The sequence below is a fragment of the Mesoplodon densirostris genome, chromosome 14 (genome assembly GCF_025265405.1).
Source record: "Mesoplodon densirostris isolate mMesDen1 chromosome 14, mMesDen1 primary haplotype, whole genome shotgun sequence".
Classification (NCBI taxonomy): Eukaryota; Metazoa; Chordata; class Mammalia; order Artiodactyla; family Ziphiidae; genus Mesoplodon; species Mesoplodon densirostris.
In genome coordinates this window covers 54082149-54103780 of record NC_082674.1, presented here as the reverse complement: position 1 = coordinate 54103780, position 21632 = coordinate 54082149, and the positions used below count along the sequence as shown (strand labels likewise).

The 21632-nt window shown below is 38.8% G+C and overlaps 1 protein-coding gene across 5 annotated transcripts in view; it reads right to left on the bottom strand.

The window, feature by feature from the left end:
• The window catches only part of UGP2 (UDP-glucose pyrophosphorylase 2), a 52765-nt gene that overhangs the window by 27133 nt on the left and 4000 nt on the right, over nt 1–21632 (bottom strand). For all 5 annotated transcript variants that reach the window (XM_060116711.1, XM_060116709.1, XM_060116708.1 and 2 more), the window contains exons 2-3: nt 8909–9036; nt 7957–8064 (exon numbers count right to left, since the gene is read on the bottom strand). In XM_060116711.1, coding sequence (XP_059972694.1) covers nt 7957–8064; nt 8909–9022 — 222 coding nt within the window. In that variant the 5' untranslated portion in view covers nt 9023–9036. The remainder of the gene's footprint in view (nt 1–7956; nt 8065–8908; nt 9037–21632) is intronic.

The window sequence follows — 21632 nt, the reverse complement described above, 5'->3', positions numbered from 1 at the left end:
CTTCCTCTTTTTAAAATGAGCATAATAATAGCACCTATCTTCCAGGTCTGTTGTGAATATTAAATGAGATAACAAACACAAAGGATTCAGTACATCTGACATAAGCACCCCAACACTGAAAATAAGCATTAACTATAGAATACAGAGCTGCACATTCACAGGTTTTTATGAAATTTTTAAATGAAAAATCCTTAATGCTTTGCTTCATTAAAAAACACAAAATTTTGGAATAGTGTTTGTTTCATGCTCTTTTGAAATAATAGAAAACTTTCCAATCTCCCAAGAGCTTTAGGACTATATACAATGAAGACACTTGTCTTTCACAAGCCTTTCTATAAAAAGAAATCTTTGTTTAATGGCTTACTTCCGCCTTTTTCCATATTTAGTCTAGTTATAGGTACCCCTCTGGCATTTCTATGTTTCTTCTCAGCTATCTTTTTTTTTTCTGCGCATGGAAGAAACATTCCATAAGCATTTTTAGCAATTATTTTGTGCTTCCTTTGACTCAGCAGGAAGTTTAAAAATGAATACGGGTAACAAAAATCAAACTATTCTAAAATTAAAAGTTTATTTAAACACATATTGTAAGTTGTTAACTTATTCAATTCTCATGTGTTTACCTACCTATAGCATTTTGTTTCTTACCCTCAATATTTTTGCCTCTCAAAGTCCCATACTTACTGCCCTCCCATTAAAACTTGTAGCAACTTCCAGGACTTCCTTGGTGGTCCAGTGGTAAAGAATCTGCCTTTCAATGCAGGGGACGTGGGTTCGATCCCTGGTCAGGAAACTAAGATCCCACATGCCGTGGGGCAACTAAGCCCTTGAGCCACAACTACTGAGCTTGTGCACCTCAAGGAGAGAGCCCGTGTGCCACAAACTACAGAGCCCACACGCTCTGGAGCCTGCACATCACAACTAGAGAGAGAAAACCAGCACGCCACAACTAGAGAGAAGCCCACGCACCGCAACGAAGAGCCCGCATGCCTCAACAAAGACCCTGCAACTAAGATCAAATGCAGCCAAAAAATAATAATAAAAAAATAAATTAATTAAGGAAAAAATTGTAGCAACTTCCAAAATGCTGAAGAGATTTAAAATCATAATAGTCTTATTACAACTGTATACTTTAAACCTGATAAACTAGAGATGACAGTAAAAGAACTGACAGAAAACCTAAATGACAAAAACAAGAAACAGAGTGATTACAGATGGCAAATGATCCTACAAAGTAGGAGGTAACTGAAGAGAAGTGCCAACTGCTCCCTAACCCTTACTATAATTGAGAATTTTTTTATAGACACTCTAGGAAGTTCAAAGACTTTTAGATATTTTTTAACTGTTAAAGGCAAAATATATACAGATGGTAAAAAAAAAAATTCAAATACTACAAACAGGTATATGTACATCACCCCTTTATAGAAGTGAGCTAAAACCATAAAATTAGTCAACCTTGTGAGACATTTGGCCCATATCCTTATCAGCTAGGCTGGTAGTTTTCAAAGAACATTCCACTTCAGTATGGATTAGAAAGGACAAAGGGTGATGACCAGAGAGTTGGAAAGGAATTCTAACAGAAGAGATGCAAAGTCCAAAAGCCAATCTGTTTATGTGACTAGGACTAGCTCTTCACTAAAATCACCATACATTTCCCCTATAAGTCAACCCTCCTGTTAGTCTGTGGACAAAAGATGCTTCAAAATAACTGTGACAATCCTAAATTTCCTAAAAAATAACACTCAAGCCTCTAACACCAAATCCTATTTATGATGCATACTAGCTTTAAACTCTAAGGTACTAAATAGCAGTGTGATTAAAGTGATTAAAGCAGTGTACATTGTTAGTTTAATTATATAATTCACACTGTTGGAGCAGCCCTGGAGAAATGAAGGTGGGGCAGGGGGGAAAGGCCAGAGGCTATTAAAAAAAAGTTTTACGGAGGAAGATTAAAGAGCAGGTGGAAGGGGCTTCCCTGGTGGCGCAGTGGTTGAAAGTCCGCCTGCCGATGCAGCGGACACAGGTTCGTGCCCCGGTCCGGGAGGATCCCACATGCCAAGGAGCGGCTGGGCCTGTGAGCCATGGCCACTGAGCCTGCGCGCCTGGAGCCTGTGCTCCGCAACAGAAGAGGCCACAACAGTGAGAGGCCCGCGTACTGCCAAAAAAAAAAAAAAAAAAAAAAGATGTGCAAACATTAGCTGCACAATATATTATGATTCACCTTCCAAAAGACAAACAAATTTTAAAAATCTGTATTTTTACTCTGTACACGTACACTGTTACTTTCTCAGAATGCTTTATTATTATATTTAAACACGTTTTAATGTTTTTGTACTGATAAGACTAAGAGTAAGAAAAGCTCTCAGTTATTTTGTGGAGCAAAACAAAAAAAATCTGCTGAAGCTAAATACCACATTGATACGATATTTTTCATGCCAATTCTCTGTCTCAAACAAACAAAAAGAGTTGACCCTATATAACTCCTCCCCATTCACAAATACACCCTTACCCTTTTGAGGACTTTAAAACAAGAACAATGACAATCATAAATCAACCAGGGACTTTGTGTTCCTATCTAAATGAAAAAGCCTTCTTTAGAGAATATTTTTCATATAAATGATAATGTACTTTATTGTCACCAGAGGTCATGGCCAGCCAGGTGATAAAAGGTTTTAAGTTAGGGCTCAAAAGAACCCGTCGGTCCCAGTACCTTCTTGAGTAGGCTCTGTATCTTCCCATCTCTTTTATCTATTTCCCATCCCTCTCCATCCTCAACACTTAAGCTCAAACATTAAGCTTGGCGAGGAAAAAGACACTCTTACGGCCTCTCTAGAAAGCAATTAAATGGCCCAATGAAGCTGTACATGCAGACTGGTCCCTCCTTGCTAGTCGAAAACATTAACCTTAATACATTTTTTAAAAAACTTTCCTTGGGCTTCCCTGGTGGCGCAGTGGTTGAGAGTCCGCCTGCCGATGCAGGGGAAACGGGTTCGTGCCCCGGTCTGGAAGGATCCCACATGCCGCGGAGCGGCTGGGCCCGTGAGCCATGGCCGCTGGGCCTGTGCGTCCGGAGCCTGTGCTCCGCAACGGGAGAGGCCACAACAGTGAGAGGCCCACATACCGCAAAAAAAAAAGAAAAAAAAAAAAACCTTTCCTTAAGTAGCTAAATATCAAGATAACTAAATGAATGTAATCATCAAGATTAACACTCACAAAATGGGGGCAAAGCATTATCCATGGCATAACTCCATAAATTGCGTTCTTCTTCTAAGCATAATTCAATAAAATATGGGCTCAATAGGCTTTTCAAAAAAAAACACGTATGTCAGAGAACAGACTGGTGGTTGCCAAAGGGGAAGAGGAAGTGAAATGAGTGACGGGGATCCAGAAGCACAAACTTTCAGTTATAAAATAAATAAGTCATGGGGATGTAAAGTAAAACATGGAGAGTACAGTCAATAACATTGTATTAACTCTGTATGGTGACAGATGGTAACTAGACTTACAGTGGTGATCATTTAGCAATGCATACAAATGTTAAATTAAATCACTATGTTGTACATCTGAAAGTCATAAAATGTTGTATGTTAGTTATACCTCAATTAAAAATATATATATATGTGCTCACTGACAGAGCTAAAATGAAGTATTCAACACAGTAGGCAAGAATGAGTAAGTAAAACTTGACAACATAAAATTTCAGTGTCTCTCTATAAGTATATCCTCCAATCTAGTATTTACAAAAAGATAGTTTTACCTCAAATGTAATCATCTGAATTGAAAAAGGCATTTGAGGTCAGTTTTCTGGGGACCAAAGAAGTAAACTACTGAAGATCTTCTAAAAATAAATATACTAAAATGGGGTCAACAAACTTTTTCCATAAAGGTCCAGAAAGGAAGTATTTCCGGTTTTGTAAGCCGTATGGTCTTCATCACAACTATTCAACTCTGCCATTGTAGTATCACAGCATTGTAACAGCTACAGACAATATGTAAGTGAGTAAGTGTGGTTGTGTTCTGATAAAACTTTATTTACAAAACAAGGTGGCCAACTCCTACACAAAAATATAGATCCTCTGTCATGACAATGTTTGTATGCAAGGATGACATGAGAAATGTCACTCTAAATGGCTATTCTCTGACGATAATTTCTTTTTAGTTAAGAGGGTACAGTATCACCTGCATTTAAAAAATAAAAACCTATGTTCAGGCTTCCCTGGTGGCGCAGTGGTTAAGAATCCGCCTGCCAACACAGGGGACACGGGTTCGAGCCCTGGTCTGGGAAGATCCCACATGCCGCAGAGCAACTAAGCCCATGTGTCACAACTACTGAGCCCGTGCTCTAGAGCCCTCGAGCCACAACTACTGAGCCGTGTGCCACAACTACTGAAGCCTGCGTGCCTAGAGCCCGCACTCCACAACAAGAAAAGCCACCGCAATGACAAGCCCGCGCACTGCAACGAAGAGTAGCCCCTGGTTGCCACAACTAGAGAAAGCCCACACGCAGCAACGAAGACCCAACGCAGCCAAAAACAAATTTTTAAAAATGCTTAAAAAAAAAAAACCCTATGTTCACTAAATAATGTTGTGTTTTGAAAGGAAAACTGACCTCTATATAATCTCTATGACCAGAGAGTAAAAAGCCTGGGAGTCTTGGGGAGAGGGAGGGAGCCGGAGGCGTGTAGCGGAAGCAAGGCGAATGAATATTAACCTATAATTTGTATTCTCAGAACTACTTGCTAAAGCTAATAGTTAACATACAGAGTATATAAGACACATTTGTTACCTCAAGAAGCTCATAACATAGTTAAAAGAGCAAACTTATTTTTTCCCTCTGCATTTCACAACCCTCAACATTAAGGGCACATGGGATTATAAGAACATTTTTTAAAAGATGCTCACAACCTAGGCTTTAAAATAAAGACTTTTTTTTTTTTTTTTTGCGGTACGCGGGCCTCTCACTGCTGTGGCCTCTCACGTTGCGGAACACAGGCTCCGGACGCGTAGGCTCAGCGACCACGGCTCACGGGCCCAGCCGCTCCGTGGCATGGGGATCTTCCTGGACCGGGGCACAAACCCGTGTCCCCTGCGTCGGCAGGCGGACTCTCAACCACTGCGCCACCAGGAAGCCCAAAGACATATTTTTTTTTTTTTTTTTTTTTTTTTTTTTTTTGCGGTATGCGGGCCTCTCACTGTTGTGGCCTCCCCCGTTGCGGAGCACAGGCTCCGGACGCGCAGGCTCCGGACGCGCAGGCTCAGCGGCCATGGCTCACGGGCCCAGCCGCTCCGCGGCATATGGGATCCTCCCAGACCGGGGCACGAACCCGTATCCCCTGCATCGGCAGGCGGACTCTCAACCACTTGCGCCACCAGGGAGGCCCCCAAAGACATATTTTTAATGGAGACTTACATTTTTATAAACAGAAAGAGAAAAGACTTCATAAAATCATATTATATCCAGAATTCTATATTCTATTTCTTTCTTTTTTTTTTTTTTCTATATCAATTCAGCATTCCTATCAGTAACTACAGCTCACTGCCGGGGCATAGCCTCCTGAAAGGATCTGTCAAGACCTTGTTTGGAATGGTGGCGCTGAACTGGAAAAATCCCTAGGTGGTTCTGATCCCTCTACTTGCTTCCTCCCCCCCACTCCAATCCCCACGCCAAGAAACCCTACTATGTATCATAATCTTCTCTCAAAATACACAAAGGCAGATTTCTCCATTGGCAAAGCAGAATCCTGAATCATAAAATATACTGAAAGTAATACATATTTGTGCCTTCCTTCAAGGTAGGCTCTATCATCAAAAGGTTGTTTGGGCTTCCCTGGTGGCGCAGTGGTTGAGAGTCCGCCTGCCGATGCAGGGGACAAGGGTTCGTGTCCCAGTCTGGGAAGATCCCACATGCCGTGAAGCGGCTGGGCCCATGAGCCATGGCCGCTGAGCCTGCGCGTCCGGAGCCTGTGCTCCGCAACGGGAGAGGCCACAGCAGTGAGAGGCCCGCGTACAGCAAGAAAAAAAAAAAAAAAAAAAAAAAGGTTAAGTTTGTGTAATGAGAAAAGAAATTCCCAAGTCTGCAAGAATTAAGAAGAAAACCACAGCTTTATCCCCAGGTCTGTCATTAATCAGAAAAGTAAAGTCATTTCAACTAGGAATAAATACCTAGCAAAAATATTAAGTATTTAAAGTGGGAAAATACGTAACGCATAAATTTTTTATTATAATTTTAGGCCTACTCCCAAACATTCTTTTTTTAATCTGACTGAATTTACAACTAGTTCCTTTTTACAATTATATACCTATCCAGAAGATTGCTCTAAATAATTTTTCAGGAGAAAATATGATTAATTCTACCACTTAAAAGCAGAAAAATAAATCACAGTATATCACTAGAGCGAAGGAAATCAAAGACTGAAATAGAAGACACTAAAGAAAAAAATATATGTATATACACACTGTAATTGGCAAGCACTACAGACAAGAGGAATTTTAACTTCAACATCAAAAATGAGAGACTCCTCAAGGTGAACGCTTAGGTGGGATTTTTTTTTTTTTGCTTTGTTTTCTTTTTTTACCGTGAGCATGTAATTTATAATTTTTAAAAATTATAAAATTTAAAAATTTTATAATTTTTAAAAGTTTTATAACTGAAAGACAATTTTGACATATAGGGAAAAAAGTACTCTTCACCAGGAACTACATTTAAGATTTTCTCACTGGAAGAAATATGAGGGACTCCATTAGCTTAAGCCACCAGATATGGTATACAAATGAATGCATGCAGTTATGTCCCAATACAACTTTACAAAACACAAGCAGTGGTGCAGCCCTCAGACAGTAGTTCGCCAAACTCCTGCTTAAAACAGCCCTGTTTTTAAACCAATATTAGATTATTTAAGATTACAGATACATAAGAGATAAACTATCTACATACAATTATTCCACTCCATCAAGCCTTTTCTACCTTCAGTGAAAAATGCCACAAGCAGCAGTGGTCAAAACTGCTGACAGGAAAGGAAAGAAAGGTCACTGTGTTAACCAAATCTGTCCCTGAAACAATCACTTAATTTACATCAATCATTCAACTCAGGATACATGGTCTCCTGGTCTCAAAGACTAGTAAGAAGACAACACATGCATACAAACAACTGCTACTAATTAGGCTGGCTTACTACCACAGCAAGATAGAAATAACCACGAACATCTGCAAAATGTTTCATGGTTTAACATGTTTCCATATGTTTCTTAAGACAGTCTCATAACAACCCTGTGAAGTACAGAAAGCATTTGGTATCATTCTCATTTTACACAAAGCTCAAAAGCAGTAGAGCTAGGATTTGAACCTCCGATACTAACGCATTACACCTCTTCGGTGCAGCTTTCTGCTAGGAGCTGACAACAGAGGTGGAGTCATTTAGACTGAGCCTCAAAGAATGAGCAGGATTTTGATAGGTGAAGAGCCCGTAGCATTCCAAGGAAACGAGATACACAGAAGTCTAGAAGCAGGGAAATACTATGCATGTGAAGGGAATGCTGGGTTGGTTCAAGAAAGGCAGGCAAGGGAAATACAGCTAGAAAGATGGGTTGAAAGCACAGGGAGAGCTTTAAGTAGCTGACAATGACTGTACATGACCCTATAGGCAATGAGAAATCAGATGGTTTGGAGATAGAAGGAAGAAAACATAATGAAGCTCTTACCATGTGTTTGAACAAAAGAACTGCCTCACATTCAAGGATGTTAAGTTATGAGGTAGTGTTATAGGGAGATTAGACTTTCATAAGTGCTCTGCAGGACTGGATAGATGGGTCTAAAAGAAAGGAAAGTAGTAGCAGGCTATCTCTGTAGTTTCAATGTCTGAATTGATGGTTCCTACAGGTACCCTATAGTATCCCACCCCCCAAAGTTAAACCAGTGTCTGAAATTACCTTAAATTTTCCTACATTTTATCCAAAACTTACCGAATCTTCTGGAGGTCTCTGGATTTTTCCCCAATCCACAGAAGGTCCCTTTTCTTGCAAAAATCTATGAAATAGCTTCCGAAATCCATCGAGGTCTTTTTTGGTGTGCTATGAGAATAGAAGTCGTTGTTATAACTAGCAGAATACTTAATATTTAATAAAAACAGACATATATTGTACATTTAAAATACCTTTCAGTGAAATTCTTATACCTTTAAACATGGAGTACAGCAGAGACTTTTTTACACCCCAATTTAAAACTAAAGAGGAAAAAAGCTAATAGGAACAACACTTAAAGGAATACAAGTAAACTCCCCATCTCCCACCTGTATCATGTAATCTGAACACCATTTGCCCTGTGGGAATTCCAACTGGTTCTCTACATTTACTCACCAATGTATTTCTCTACTTCTTTTAAGTGACAATTAACCTTCACCAAAAGAACAAGAAGGAGCAAAAAACAGCTAACCTCAAAACATTAAGTATAAACTGAAATTTGAAAATGAAAAGGATAATCTATTGATTTATAAGTAGAAAAGTAAACACCTGCCTATTCTGGGAAACCTCTATCATAGCTGTCAGAGTAGCACAGTTCTGTTAGAACTGGCTGTTTGGAAAAGGCATGCAGGATATAAGGTTGATCAATTAACTTCTCACAATTTTAACTGAACACTGGTATCCATTTTTCCATCCAATGATACCAAAACACAGATCACATAAATTGTAATTTTGTTCTGATTCTTTCAAACTTTAGAAACTTACCAGAATTTAAAAAATAAAAAAGACAATGGTTTTATAATGGGCAAATATTGAAAATCCTTAATTATTGAGCAATCCTAATTTTTAAAATATATCACTACATCTTGTGCTTATTTCAGGCTAGATGATCAGTAGCAGCAATAGCAACTCAGTATGTAGATGGATGAAAGCGAAAACAGTGTAGGGTCCTTACTTCAAACTCATGTGATGGTGCTGTTGTGAGTATCTTTTCTAGTTCCTTCTTCACAGATAATTCTAGTTCTTGTCGAATGACTTCTTGGAACTGAGAAGCACCATCTTGAGACATTGCTTTGCTGAGATCTTAAAACAAAAATATAAAAACCACAGACTGAGAACTCAGACAGCCATTCAAACAGCTGGTAAACCACAACCAATTTATTTCTGGTGTGCCAGCAAATGAAAAGGGCTCAATCTTCTGGTCCCATCAATCTCCAGGAGGATTTTAGCATTGTAAACTAATTATGACTCAATAATCATAGGCACTCAAATCTGTTTGGTACATCTATATGCTTTACAGGTGTATCTAGAATACTAAACACTTTTGGGGAGATGAAGCAGGTGGAAGTAAAAGGATTAATCTTCATTTGAGCATATAGTTCCATCTCCGCTGATGTTTCCGTCCTAGCTGTCAAAGCTGGAGAATAATGAGAACACCTGGAATAACATTAATGAGGGCATATTGTATAGAACCTGTCCTTATGGAACTGCTGCCTAAGAGAACTGAAGGGTTTGGCAATTGAAGCCAAATTGACTCCTTCCTCCTCCAGGACAGATGAAAAATTTAAGGAATCCTTTCCATTTTAGAAGGGGAGCCACTCTAGTTCATATTCCTCCCTAAAGAAGAACCCCTTGAGAGATATTGGCTATTCCAAAGTGCCTCTACTTTCCTGGCATCAAAATTTTCATTTTAAAAGGAGAAGGACACAGGGCTGCCTCCCTGTTTCTGGTTCCTAATTTCAGCCAAACTTTTCAATGCTCATGTGTGCTGGACAAGACTATCAGGACTTCTGGCATAGCTGGGCACCTCTATGACAGATAGATCTCACTAAAGGTGACAGAAATGCCCGTTGGATGAAAACAAAGAAAAACGCAGAAAAAGAAAACATCCCAGGCCCAAGTACCTTAGGAGGAAAATGCCAACAAGGTTGTTTTACATACTTCATTATCTAGACAGAAATTATCTTGTCTACTTCTTGTAAAATAAGGAACAATCGGATTATTGTTCACCCCCCTTTATCCTCAATACCTAACTCAATCTTATTTTATAAATGTATTTTTGAAGCTTATGTTCAAACATTTCTTTTGATAGCTAGTTAGTTCTACAAATGTTGGTTAATTTAGCAAAACCATATTTCAACATACCTAAAAACACTCCCACATACCATAAATTCCTTCATTTGTTATCTGGGCAGAAGGAAGCATATAGACAGAATTAAAGGCAACATAATCAATATTTTAAAGATAGTTTTGAGAGCAGAAATTAGTAAAGTACTATTAAAAATTAGTAAATATGTAATTCCTGAGGTAATTTAATGTAGATAGCCTTTCCCAAACACCGAAAAATGTTAACAAATGAGTTATTTATCATAGCTCTTCAAAAAAAAGTATATACACAATTTCCAACACATTAAAATAAAAAAAAAATACAAGGGAATTTGGTGAAAGCACACAATCTAATCCTAAAATAGTGTTTTCTAACTGCTTTTCTTAAAGGCTTAAGTTTATGGACTCCAGTTATTTTACTCCAGTAAAACTACCAAAATGACCTACACTGTAGTTCATAAATAACTTCTTTGTGAGCTAAGAAACATCATAAGAAACACACACCTGTATGTTCCATAAACAACATAAAGATATGTTTCAACTAGTAAGTAGCAATTTGATTATAACATGTAAAAGATGATGATAATGGATGAACACGTTAGCATAACTTTTTTTTTTGCACATAAAGGGTTTACTTTAAATGTTTTAAGGATAGGATAGAGTTACATAATTATAAAATTACAGAATTAACAGACTTATATTGTTTATACTTATAAATGCAGAGAACAGGTAACTGTCTACACATTGTATGAAATAAAATTAAAATTAAAAATGAATTCAAGCTTGAAAGTTGAGGTCATTTACCTAATTTTAAAATGCAAATACGAAGACCTCTGAACTATATACATTCATTCAAACTGCACTAATGATGGAAAACACAAAAAGCACAGCATTCCCAAGGAACCACAGACATTTCGACCATAATTATTTTCTGTTATAGTAATTGTTCCTATTTTGTCTTTGGAGAACTTTATTTTTTTTTTAAGACAATCACCTTAAGAATGTTTTTAGACAGTACAATTTGTGACAATCAAAAAACGGTCTTCTAGGGCTTCCCTGGTGGTGCAGTGGTTGAGAGTCCGCCTGCTGATGCAGGGGACACGGGTTCGTGCCCTGGTCCGGGAAGATCCCACATGCCGCAGAGCGGCTGGGCCCATAAGCCACGGCTGCTGAGCCTGGGCGTCTGGAGCCTGTGCTCCACAACGGGAGAGGCCACAACAGTGAGAGGCCCACGTACCGCAAAAAAAACAATAAAAAAAACCAAACCAGTCTTCTAATGGGTCCACAGCATTCAGAGGTTCAAGCCCAATGCACTTCGGGGTTTGGACTACTATCATTACTATGATAGGGAATTAAAAACTCCTACAGAACATTTAAAACTAAAGTTAATGTGACATCAACCATACATGTCATCCTTTGGCTGACTTAGTTGTAATTTAAAGTCACACGTTAAGTCCCCCACCAACTCCCATATTAATGTTTAAGAATTGATTTGGAAGAAAAATCTACTAAATATAAAACCTCTAAAGAACACATATATCATTTGATTCTGTATCACAGACTGATCAAAATAGATCAAAAGTAACTGTACAACAATTTTAAAAGTAAGTTTTTTATTAGACTCAAAAACATCTACAAGACTTGCTGTTTTGTTGTTGAAGTTAGATCCTGAAGGCCAGCATGCACAGTCACATTCCTACAAATAGTGATAGAAACATTTAACTTACTTTATATTCTGGGAAAATAACAAATGTGAGATAAAATTAAATGTAACTACAAAGTTGAAAAATAACTGCAGTAGCTGTTTGAGACATGAGAACAGACCAGGGGGAAAAAAAAAAAACAAAAAAAACCCCACCAAACTTTAGAGACTCCCTCTGCAGAACAACAACCTATCAATGTATGTGATTTAAGGTCAAAACACACAGAACCCATATTACTCTCCTTCCTTCCAAGCCTAGCAAAGAAAGGTTAGTTGAAAGACTCACATTTAATACTACATGTGATCTTTGCCAGCTGCAGCAGGTCCAATCTTCAGACACAGATTCAAAAAAACCCAGACACAGATTCAAACTCAAGTTGTGACAGGGACTTCCTTGGTGGTGCAGTGGTTAAGAGTCCGCCTGCCAATGCAGGGGACACAGGTTCCAGCCCTGGTCCGGGAAGATCCCACATGCCGCGGAGCAACTAAGCCCTTGTGCCACAACTACTGAGCCTGTGCTCTAGAGCCTGCGAGCCACAACTATTAAACCCTCGCGGCTAGAGCCCGTGCTGCGCAACAAGAGAAGCCACTGCAATGAGAAGCCCGCGCACCTCAACAAAGAGTAGCCCCCTCTCGCAGCAACTAGAGAAAGCCCACGTGCAGCAATGAAGACCCAACGCAGCCAAAAATAAATTAATTAATTAAAAAAAAACCTCGAGTTGTGACAAATATCCCTAACTTTGATTGGTTTGATATAGCACCAAATGCAGATGAAGAACAACTTGTATTCCTTCTACCCCTCTACAAATCTTAACAGCTTTTACAACAAAAAACGTTATAAGCCTATTACCTTTTCCACCTCATTCCACTGCTGTTTCCTTCCCCTTCCCCTGGGCAAAGTGCTACTATGAAGTTCTGATTTTAAGTGATTAAAGAATAAGTAAGGGCTTTTAAGGAATAAAGAATTTTCAATCTTAAGCACCTGGCACAGACTAGGAAGCATGGAGCTAGAAACCACTTCCCTTTGCAGTGACCTCTTTTATCCATCCTGAATTTTTAAAGAAAGGTCTGGAATTTCTGGTAGGAAAAGAAGTATAGAACTCAGAAGTTTTCTTGGACTTAACATTCTCAGGTTACACTTCTGGCAATGGCAGCTGTGTTTCTAATGGAAGGTCAATTAAAGAATCCACTGAATAATGCAAGCTTTCTAACCTCCTAAGATGTTTTGTACCACCTCACTTCCTAGCAATAGAGAATTGATTCCCCTCCACTTTAGACAGAAAGAGCGTTTTAGGAATCAACCATTTCATTACCTCAATCATAAAACATTTTTAGACAAGAGACGGAGCATTTAATCTACCCTCAACATTTTACAGATGAGGAAACTGAGGGTGAAAAGTTAAATGACCTACCCAAGGTCACAGAGCAGGCTAATGCTGGAAGCAAAGCCAATTTATTCTGAGCCCAATTCCACCACAGTGAAGTAGAAATATCCTGCTCATTTTTTCCCTCCTAGTCTGGCTCTCTTTAATCTTTGGCACAAAATCCCCAAATAACACTCTCCTCTGAAAGCATGTCTATCAGAATGTCTTCTTATGCCCAGTGGAACAGACAGGAACCTCCCTACCACATGAAACTGGGTTTACTAGAACTGTCTTAGTTGACTTAATGACGATTTAGTAAATTGGGGATAGAACAAGCAGTAGCTTTTTCGTAACTTTTCCCGCACCTCAATTGCCTAATTCTTTCCCGTTTAGGAAAACAAAGATTTCAACACCATCGACTTTCCCCTATCCAACTGGAGCCAAAAAAGGGGGGAGGGGAAGAGAAGAGGAAAGGAATAGAATTGAGAAGTAGGAGACTAGCAAGTGATTGTTTTCGTTTCTTAATTCAGTTATTTCATTTTATCCATTTCAGCAACTAAGAAGTGTACACAATACCCTTCCCTGACATCCTGATACTGTCAAACAAAACAACTTCACATTCCAAAGCAGAAAGCTAGCTTCACAAGGAACAGGCCAGAGATAACACCTAGAGCAACTAAGAAGGTGAGGAGCCCTCCCTCCCAGGCCACCTCCCACCACTCGTTAGATCTGATTAGTCCCAACCTTCCTTGGAAACCCACAATGAAAGGTACCCAAAGTCATAGAATTGGCAAGCTCACTTAATCTTAAACCAGCAAATGACTTGTGAGCCAAATAAGTACGAAACTCTAAGAACATAGTGGCAACTGGAAATAACCACGAATAAAGCCGAGGACATATGCTGAGTAGACGTATGACTTATTAAAGCTAACCAGCCTCTCCCGGGCTCTTACTGCAGTCCTTTAAACCAGTTGTTTGCGAATATTCCTTTAGAAAAGCTCTTATTCTTTGGATTCAGCCACCCAGTATTATCCTACATCTTCTCCTACCCCTCTAACCATGCCTCAGTTTCCATAACTGGCTCCTTCTTTCTCCTCCACTCCCTGGGTTTCCTAAGATTCTGTCCTCAGACCATTTTCCCCCTCAATTATTCCCTTATTGATCTCCTTACTGATAACTCCCAAATACATGCCTCTCATCCTGATCTTTTTTTTTCTGAGCTCCAGGCTCACATTCCCTACTGCCTTCTAGACCTTTTGCACCTGGATACCCAGCTGGGTACCTCAAGCTCAACATGTCCAAAACAAAACTCATCATCTAAACTAAATTCATCTCCCTGCCTCCACCCCTCCTGCCCCGGCATCCTATGGCATTAACATTCTCCTAGCCACTCCGAGGTGACCTAGAAATCTCAGTCACAGTTGGCTCTTCCCTCCTTTCCCCTCACATTACATCCAATCCAATACCAAACTTCCTAATTGAACTGCCACCATTCCATTCATCGCTTTCCATTCCCACTACTCCTACTTTAATTTCACTCTCCTGGTCATGATGACAACAGCTTTCTAACTAGTCTACCCATCTGTCACTCTAATCTGGTGGTACCAGGCAGAATGGATTCCTTCCCTTAAACTGCAACTCTGATCATGTCACTTCTCCATTTGATGGGATTTTCATTTGATGGGAAAGAAATACAAATTCCTTAGCCAGGCATACCTTAAAAGCCAAGCTGAAGTACTTTTCTGAGTAGCCAAAGCTAAAGAAAGTGCTCAAGCAGAATGCCTAAAGGCTCCAAGTTCCTGTCTCAGTAGTACTTCTAAAACTTTAATATGCATACAGATCACCTGGAGGGCTTGTTAAAACATGGATTCCTGGGCAAGCTCCCAGAGATTCTGCCTCTGGGTCTGGAGTGCGGAGAATATGCATTTCAAATAATTGAATGCAGCCAGTATTGCCTTGAGTAGCTCTGATATAGACTCTACCCCATTTATTTGAACATGTTTGTATCAGCCATGCATATCAATCGTCTTCCTACCCCGTTGCTATTCTGGTCACCTATTCTCTGCCCCAAGGCCTTCAGAAATGGCACCAGGCCCAGACTGGTCCAAAGCCTTCCCAGGGATTGGTTTAAATGTGAAACATAAAATGATTCTGGCCAGTGAGCAACAAAGATATAGTTTGCAAAGGACTTTGGATAAAGGCGTTCCTCACTGAAAAAAGAGACACCTGAGGAAAAAATAGTATCTTTTCCATCCCTGGACACAATGAGTATGTGTCTACCCCTCACCTTCAGTTTCTTCTGCCATTTAGTGACTTTGAGGAAAGCTGACCCAAGAACGAGACAAATATACTTAAGAGAAGAGAAGAAAGAAAAGACTGATGCAGTCTTTGCACGGAATCAACCAACCCTGGAACATCCTACTTCAAGATTCATGTGATGTAAGTCTCTCATTTTTTAAGCCAACTGAGTTGGTATTTTTCTGCTCTATGAAATTAAAACCATCCTAACTATTATAAGACTGTTCCAAAACACATATCTCAAGTGTAATTCAAAACTTTTAGAGAAGGGTAGGCAGAAATGAGGAGAGAAAAATAGAAATTAAAGGCCCAGTTGTGAATTCCAAAGTCATGAGAATCATCCCAACACCCGGGAAACTCCCTGATCCCTCAGCCCCCAAAAGCTCAAACTCTGTAAGTTGAATAGCGTCTGCATTGTGGAGGTGGCATTCCTTGTGTTCTAGGTGGTGGCTTCTGAACGTTCAGAGGCCTTCCTTTCTACCACAACTCAGCTACGTGGAGGTTTTAATTTGCGCTGTATCAGACACATATCAAATACCCCCAAAACTTTAATTCTCTGCTGAGATGTCTGTCTGTATCACCTTAAGGGCACAAGCCATATAGTGTTATTCAACTTTTTTTCCTACACCTACCTCAACACCTGGCACAGTACAGGCACCTGATAATGTATAATGGAGATCAAGACATAACTTCTCATATTAGTGGTTTGAACAGCCAGTAATATATTATTTGTGTTCAATTTAAATGTAATCTCTTCCTAGAAATCTTTCTAAACTAAGCACGGTTGCCCATTACATGCTCATATGGTAGATCCTTGAACCTCCCCTTTATGACATCATACTTTCTAAAATTTATTCAATGTACATCTTACCCAACAATATCCAAGAATATATTGTATCTATTTTGTTCACCACTGTATACCCAATGTATTCATAAAACAGAGCCTGAAACCTAGTAGATACTCAAGTAATGTTTATTAAATTAATGAGTAAGAGCCTATTATGATACTGCAATGTGCTGGGTATAAAGAAGGTAGAGTCCTGTCCAGTGGAGGTAGTACCCAGTAAGGACAAAGAGAAAGGGTTCAAGAGCTATGATTTCCAGTCATGGAGAAGTGGGGCTAAGAAAAGTATGGGCTGTGTCTTGAGTACCTGAAGTACCTAAGGCTTCTCAAGCAGAGGCTGATTGAACAGTCAAGTATCAGGGATATGGTCAGAGAAATTCCAAACCTGTAGTCAGTTTAGACAAAATGACCTCTAAATTTCCTTTCAATTTTTATTACTGTGTATAAATGTCACCATAGTGTTTTCATTAACTTTAGAGATTAAACAAAATTGGGCAATTTATATATTCAAATTTAGCTTCATTTAGGAAAAACACAGAAAAATAAAGTTCGTGTCATTCAATCATAAAGAAAAATCAATTAGTTCGTCTTATACAATTTTATATGATCTTTCAGTATTAAAGTCAATATTATTTTAGCTTATAAACTATAGTATGACTGTTTACATTTACATAGATTTTTAAATGATTCAGCCATGTACATCCTAACACTTGCATGGGTCACAGCCATATGAATGCTTAATAAATGATTTTTGATTAACAAAAATTAAAAGGTACTAGGCTTTTGAGAACTGTTCCAGCACTGAACATGCAGAGCTACTTGATAATCAAGATTTTTGCTAATCATGCATTGCTTGCTTAAAAAAATTTTTTAACTGTTAGAATTTATACATAAACCAGACTTCTCATTAATAATTAAGATTAACCTTGCACTCATACAACAGAGTAGCTCTTAAAACACAAACAACAACAAAAAACAAAAAAACAGAGAATATCACTTCTGGAAAACAGAACATTCAGGAGAGATGTGCCAACTAGTTAAATAATATCACTCTGCAACAAGTTTAATGGATGGTAAGGGGCCTATCACACCCATTTCCCATTTGTTGAGAGGAGAGAAAAGGGATACAACATAAAATCACCATCAAGGACCAAAAAATGATTTGACAGACCTGCCGTGTAATTTGATACATGTGCATTTAGATAAAATTTTTAACCTTGGAAAGGCTTTAAGGCCAGTGAGTCTAATTCCCTTATCTTGGAGATGAAACAGAGCCTAGAGATGCTGACTTGCCTAAGGTCACAGTGGCAGCCAAGCAAGAATCCCAACCCTGCTGCGTGGCGCCCTGCCTCTCCTTCCTGGAGGAAGTTCTCCCTTTCTCTGTTACAGTGGTGCATTATGTAGTTTACCACCCCCAGGTTGTATGCCACCAAATCTGAATGAAAACTGCAAAAACCCAAATATGTCTATCAAGTGAAGTTACTGCGTGAAGTGAAAACTGCATATCAGAATAAGCATTCTCTTGTGCGCTTCAACTTTTCTTTCTATATTGTTTATTTTCTGGGCAATGAAAAATCGAAGAAAGCTTTTACGTACTCTATAAATATTTTATTACCAGGCCTAAGCATTTTACCATCGGCGTAAATGAACCCGCAACAGTGCAGAACCGTGTTATTTGGTTTTCCTACACCCTTTGGAAGCTTTAAAATTCTAGGCAGGGTTATAACATAAATGAAAAATCACATCAGTCTTTGCCAGGGCAGCAACCAGAGAAAAACACAAACTTCAATTACCTTTGCAGCCAAAGAGCAAGTGGAACTATTGTTAAAGGGAGTGTCCCCTAGAATAGTCTAACAATTAAAAAGTAGACTAAGCATAACATGACTATTTCATGTACATGAGTATAACGAATAGTGGGTTTTTTTTTTTAAGATACAAGTAGAAATCACAGAGAAACAGGGAACTTTCTTGATTTACATTAAAAAAACTAACAAATATCTAGCAATGGTTTAGAAAACAAAACATTTTGTTGTTTATATGTTAACTAAGACAACATAGCCAATTTCTCCATGGCTCTCAAAAACACTTCTTAATTGTCAAAATGGTTTGGGGGCACAATGGATTTCATTTGGCAATGACGGAGAAAAGTAAACAATGGGACTGTTGGCAGAGGCAGAATTTGAATCCTAGACAATTACTTTGCAACGAAATGAAGGAGATGCTTGCTTACCAGTTAAGAGAACTGGAAAACAGCTTTCAAATGGAGTACTATCCCCTTTCTCACACATAAACCCAACCAAAAAACACATAAAGTTTAATTTTCTTTCAATAACTTAGCAAGCCAACTTGCAAAGAATTTAGTAAGTTATTAATAGAAAGATGCACGCCTGGTAGTACAATTTTAGAGACCTAAGACATATGGTTTCAATTAATAGTCACTGTGCCTGGGACAATCCATCAAATTACCCGAGACCAAAATGTCCACAATTGAAACACGATTACACCAAGTTCAAAACATGATAGTTTAGAAAAGAAACCGTAGGCTGTGTAAAAAGGACACCAGTCTAGAAAACCAAGCTTCTAAAGAGATCCCAAGCAATCAAAAGGGTGGTAAGTGAATCATATTTCCACATTCACTAAATCCCAAACCTTCAGAGGATCTCCCCCACAATTTTATTCTAATATTGCTGGGATTTTCTCCACCGGCATAAATTCTGGATATCAGGATGAATCATATTACATAAAGTTAATACAGTCAACTCTTAATTATTCATTTTTACAGATAATCCAGAGTTAGTTTAACTTTTAAGTATTTGTTTATATTAACTTTTCAGTAATGGATATATCTGACTTTTTGGGAACTCCTAATATCTGCACTTCCACAAAAAGTACCAAATTCAACATGGTGGAAACTGGAAAATTACAATATATTATTCTTTGACCCAGAATATTTTCATTATTAGGCCAACTAATTTTCCTCACACAAATTAAGTATCTCATTCTTTTAATTAAAGTCACTACAATTCATAAAGTTACTACAATTTTCTATGATGAAAAATACACAGAGAATGTGAAGTGAATGTTAACTGATATTACAAGAAAACACCTACTGTCCAAAATTAACATCAATTTCCTTTTAATTTTTCAATTTATCTTCAGAATATTAAAATGGCACTTCCAAGAAGTGTACCAATTAATATTTCTTATTTTTCTAATGTCTAATTTCTTTTTTCCCTGAGTGGGCTTTCACAAATGAAAATCATCCATTTTACTAGAAGAAAGACCCAGTTATCAAGAACAAAGACAATTTAACCAAAGAGATTACAAGATCCATGTTGGAAAACAAAGTTTTCATCAGCTCAACTCTTTGAATTTCTTTTAATTTTCCATTTATAACTGTGACTCTCAATTTAACGAAATCCCTGTCTCTCTAGCAACATAGTGAATCCTAAGCTACATCTTTAAAAAATGAGAAGTGTGCCTTAGTCATTGCTTTGCCACCTCTAGTCCTGCCTCAAATCCATGCCACAACCTTCCTGGGCTGAAAACATCCTAGTCATCTAAATAATCAGCAACAGGCTAAATTTAGTCTTAGGATTTGAGAAGAACCAGGCCTAGGCCTGACCTCTACAACCAGGCCCCAGAATGCTTCTCACCCCTGTATTCATCTGAGACCCCTCCTGTTACAATTAGTTCAGCTAATCTTCCCTGGCTACGTTCCACTGACCAAACAAGAATCACCAAAAAAAAGTCACTAAAAGAGAATTCCAACAAATGGAAAATCTGAAATACTTTTTAAGTGACACAGAGGTACTCAAACGGCTTCCCTTGAAATATAAGAAACTACCTCAATTTAAGAATATTAAGGGACACTTTAATATAATTTAAGTAGACAAACAGTTTTTTTAAAAGTTCCTCCAGGGACTTTCCTGGTGGTCCAGTGGTTAAGGCTCCATGCTTCCACTGCAGCGGGGTGTGGGTTTGATCACTGGTGGGGAACTAAGATCCTGCATGTCATTGTTTGCAAAAATAATTTTTTTAATAAATAAATAAATAATTTTTTAAAGTTCCTCTAAATTACAGTATAAGTACATAACACGGCCTTAGCTGGCTAGATGACAGTAGGCCCAGTGCCATTTATAAATTTCAAGTCATGTAGGGAGATCGCCCCATAGCTCTCAGAACTTTTGAAAAGCCAAATTCCAAATGGCACTGACTAACTAACATACCTGGCAAAAGTCACAGCTGCTGATGACCCAGCAGGGTCACAGGAGGAGGTGTCACCTCCAACTGTGACAAGGGGCCCTTTCTCATTTAAGTAGTAGTCACATTTATTTAGAAAAATTGTGGGCCCTGCAACAACCCCTGGGATGGAGAAAACTAGCAAATGGAGATGTAATTTCACAGGCAGACAGAAGGTGACCTGAGGGCAGAATACACCAGCTAAGGAATTAAGCCAGAGATCCAGTAAAGAGTCCTCCTATGAGAAGGAATTCTAAGTGCCTGAGAAACAAAGACTTGGGAGATGCCCAAAGCAAGATGAACCTTCTTTTGGCCAAGGAATACATACTGGGAATTCTCCTGCCTATTGACATTAAGTATTTGTATTAATTGAACATTTCCACCTAATAACTTACAAAGTGCTTGAGAATGGACATGCCTAGCTTTCCTGTCAAGCAGGGGTCCCCAACCCTGTTAGGAACCGGGCGCACAGCAGGAGGTGAGCGGCAGGCTAGGGAGTAAAGCTTCATCTGCTGCTCCCCATTGCTCGCATTACCCCCTGAACCGTCCCCCCGCCCCCATCCGTGGAAAAACTGTTTTCCACAAAACCTGTCCCTGGTGCCAAAAAGGTTGGGGACCACTGCTATAAAGCACATTGCCTAGATCTGAGGGAAGAGATTCAAGCTGAGAATAGCAACCCCAGGTTCCAGGACATTCAAACACGTGTACACAACACACAGGTATAATACCCAGATCTGAATTTCAAGTGCCAGCCATAAAGGATACAGGAGAAATCCCAATACAGTACATTGCATATTGTAAGAGCTCATAATTTTAGTTGTTGATTGGACTGAAACAAAAACTGTCATCAATTATGTATTCACATCACTGTTCAAGCTTTCCCCTCCAACCCCATACTTTAAAATATATATATATATCAACTCCCAAGTTGCTGGAGGCCTGAACACCAAACCTGGAATAGGAAAATAAAGAACTGTCATAGGTGCATTATTTCTGTTTGTGACATGCGGTAATACTTATAGTGGCAATGCTATCCAAAAAGCTACCATCGTTTTAAAAAGGAAACTAAAATTTACTGGCCATCTAAATGCATTCACGTAATTAATCTCATTTCAGCTTCTCA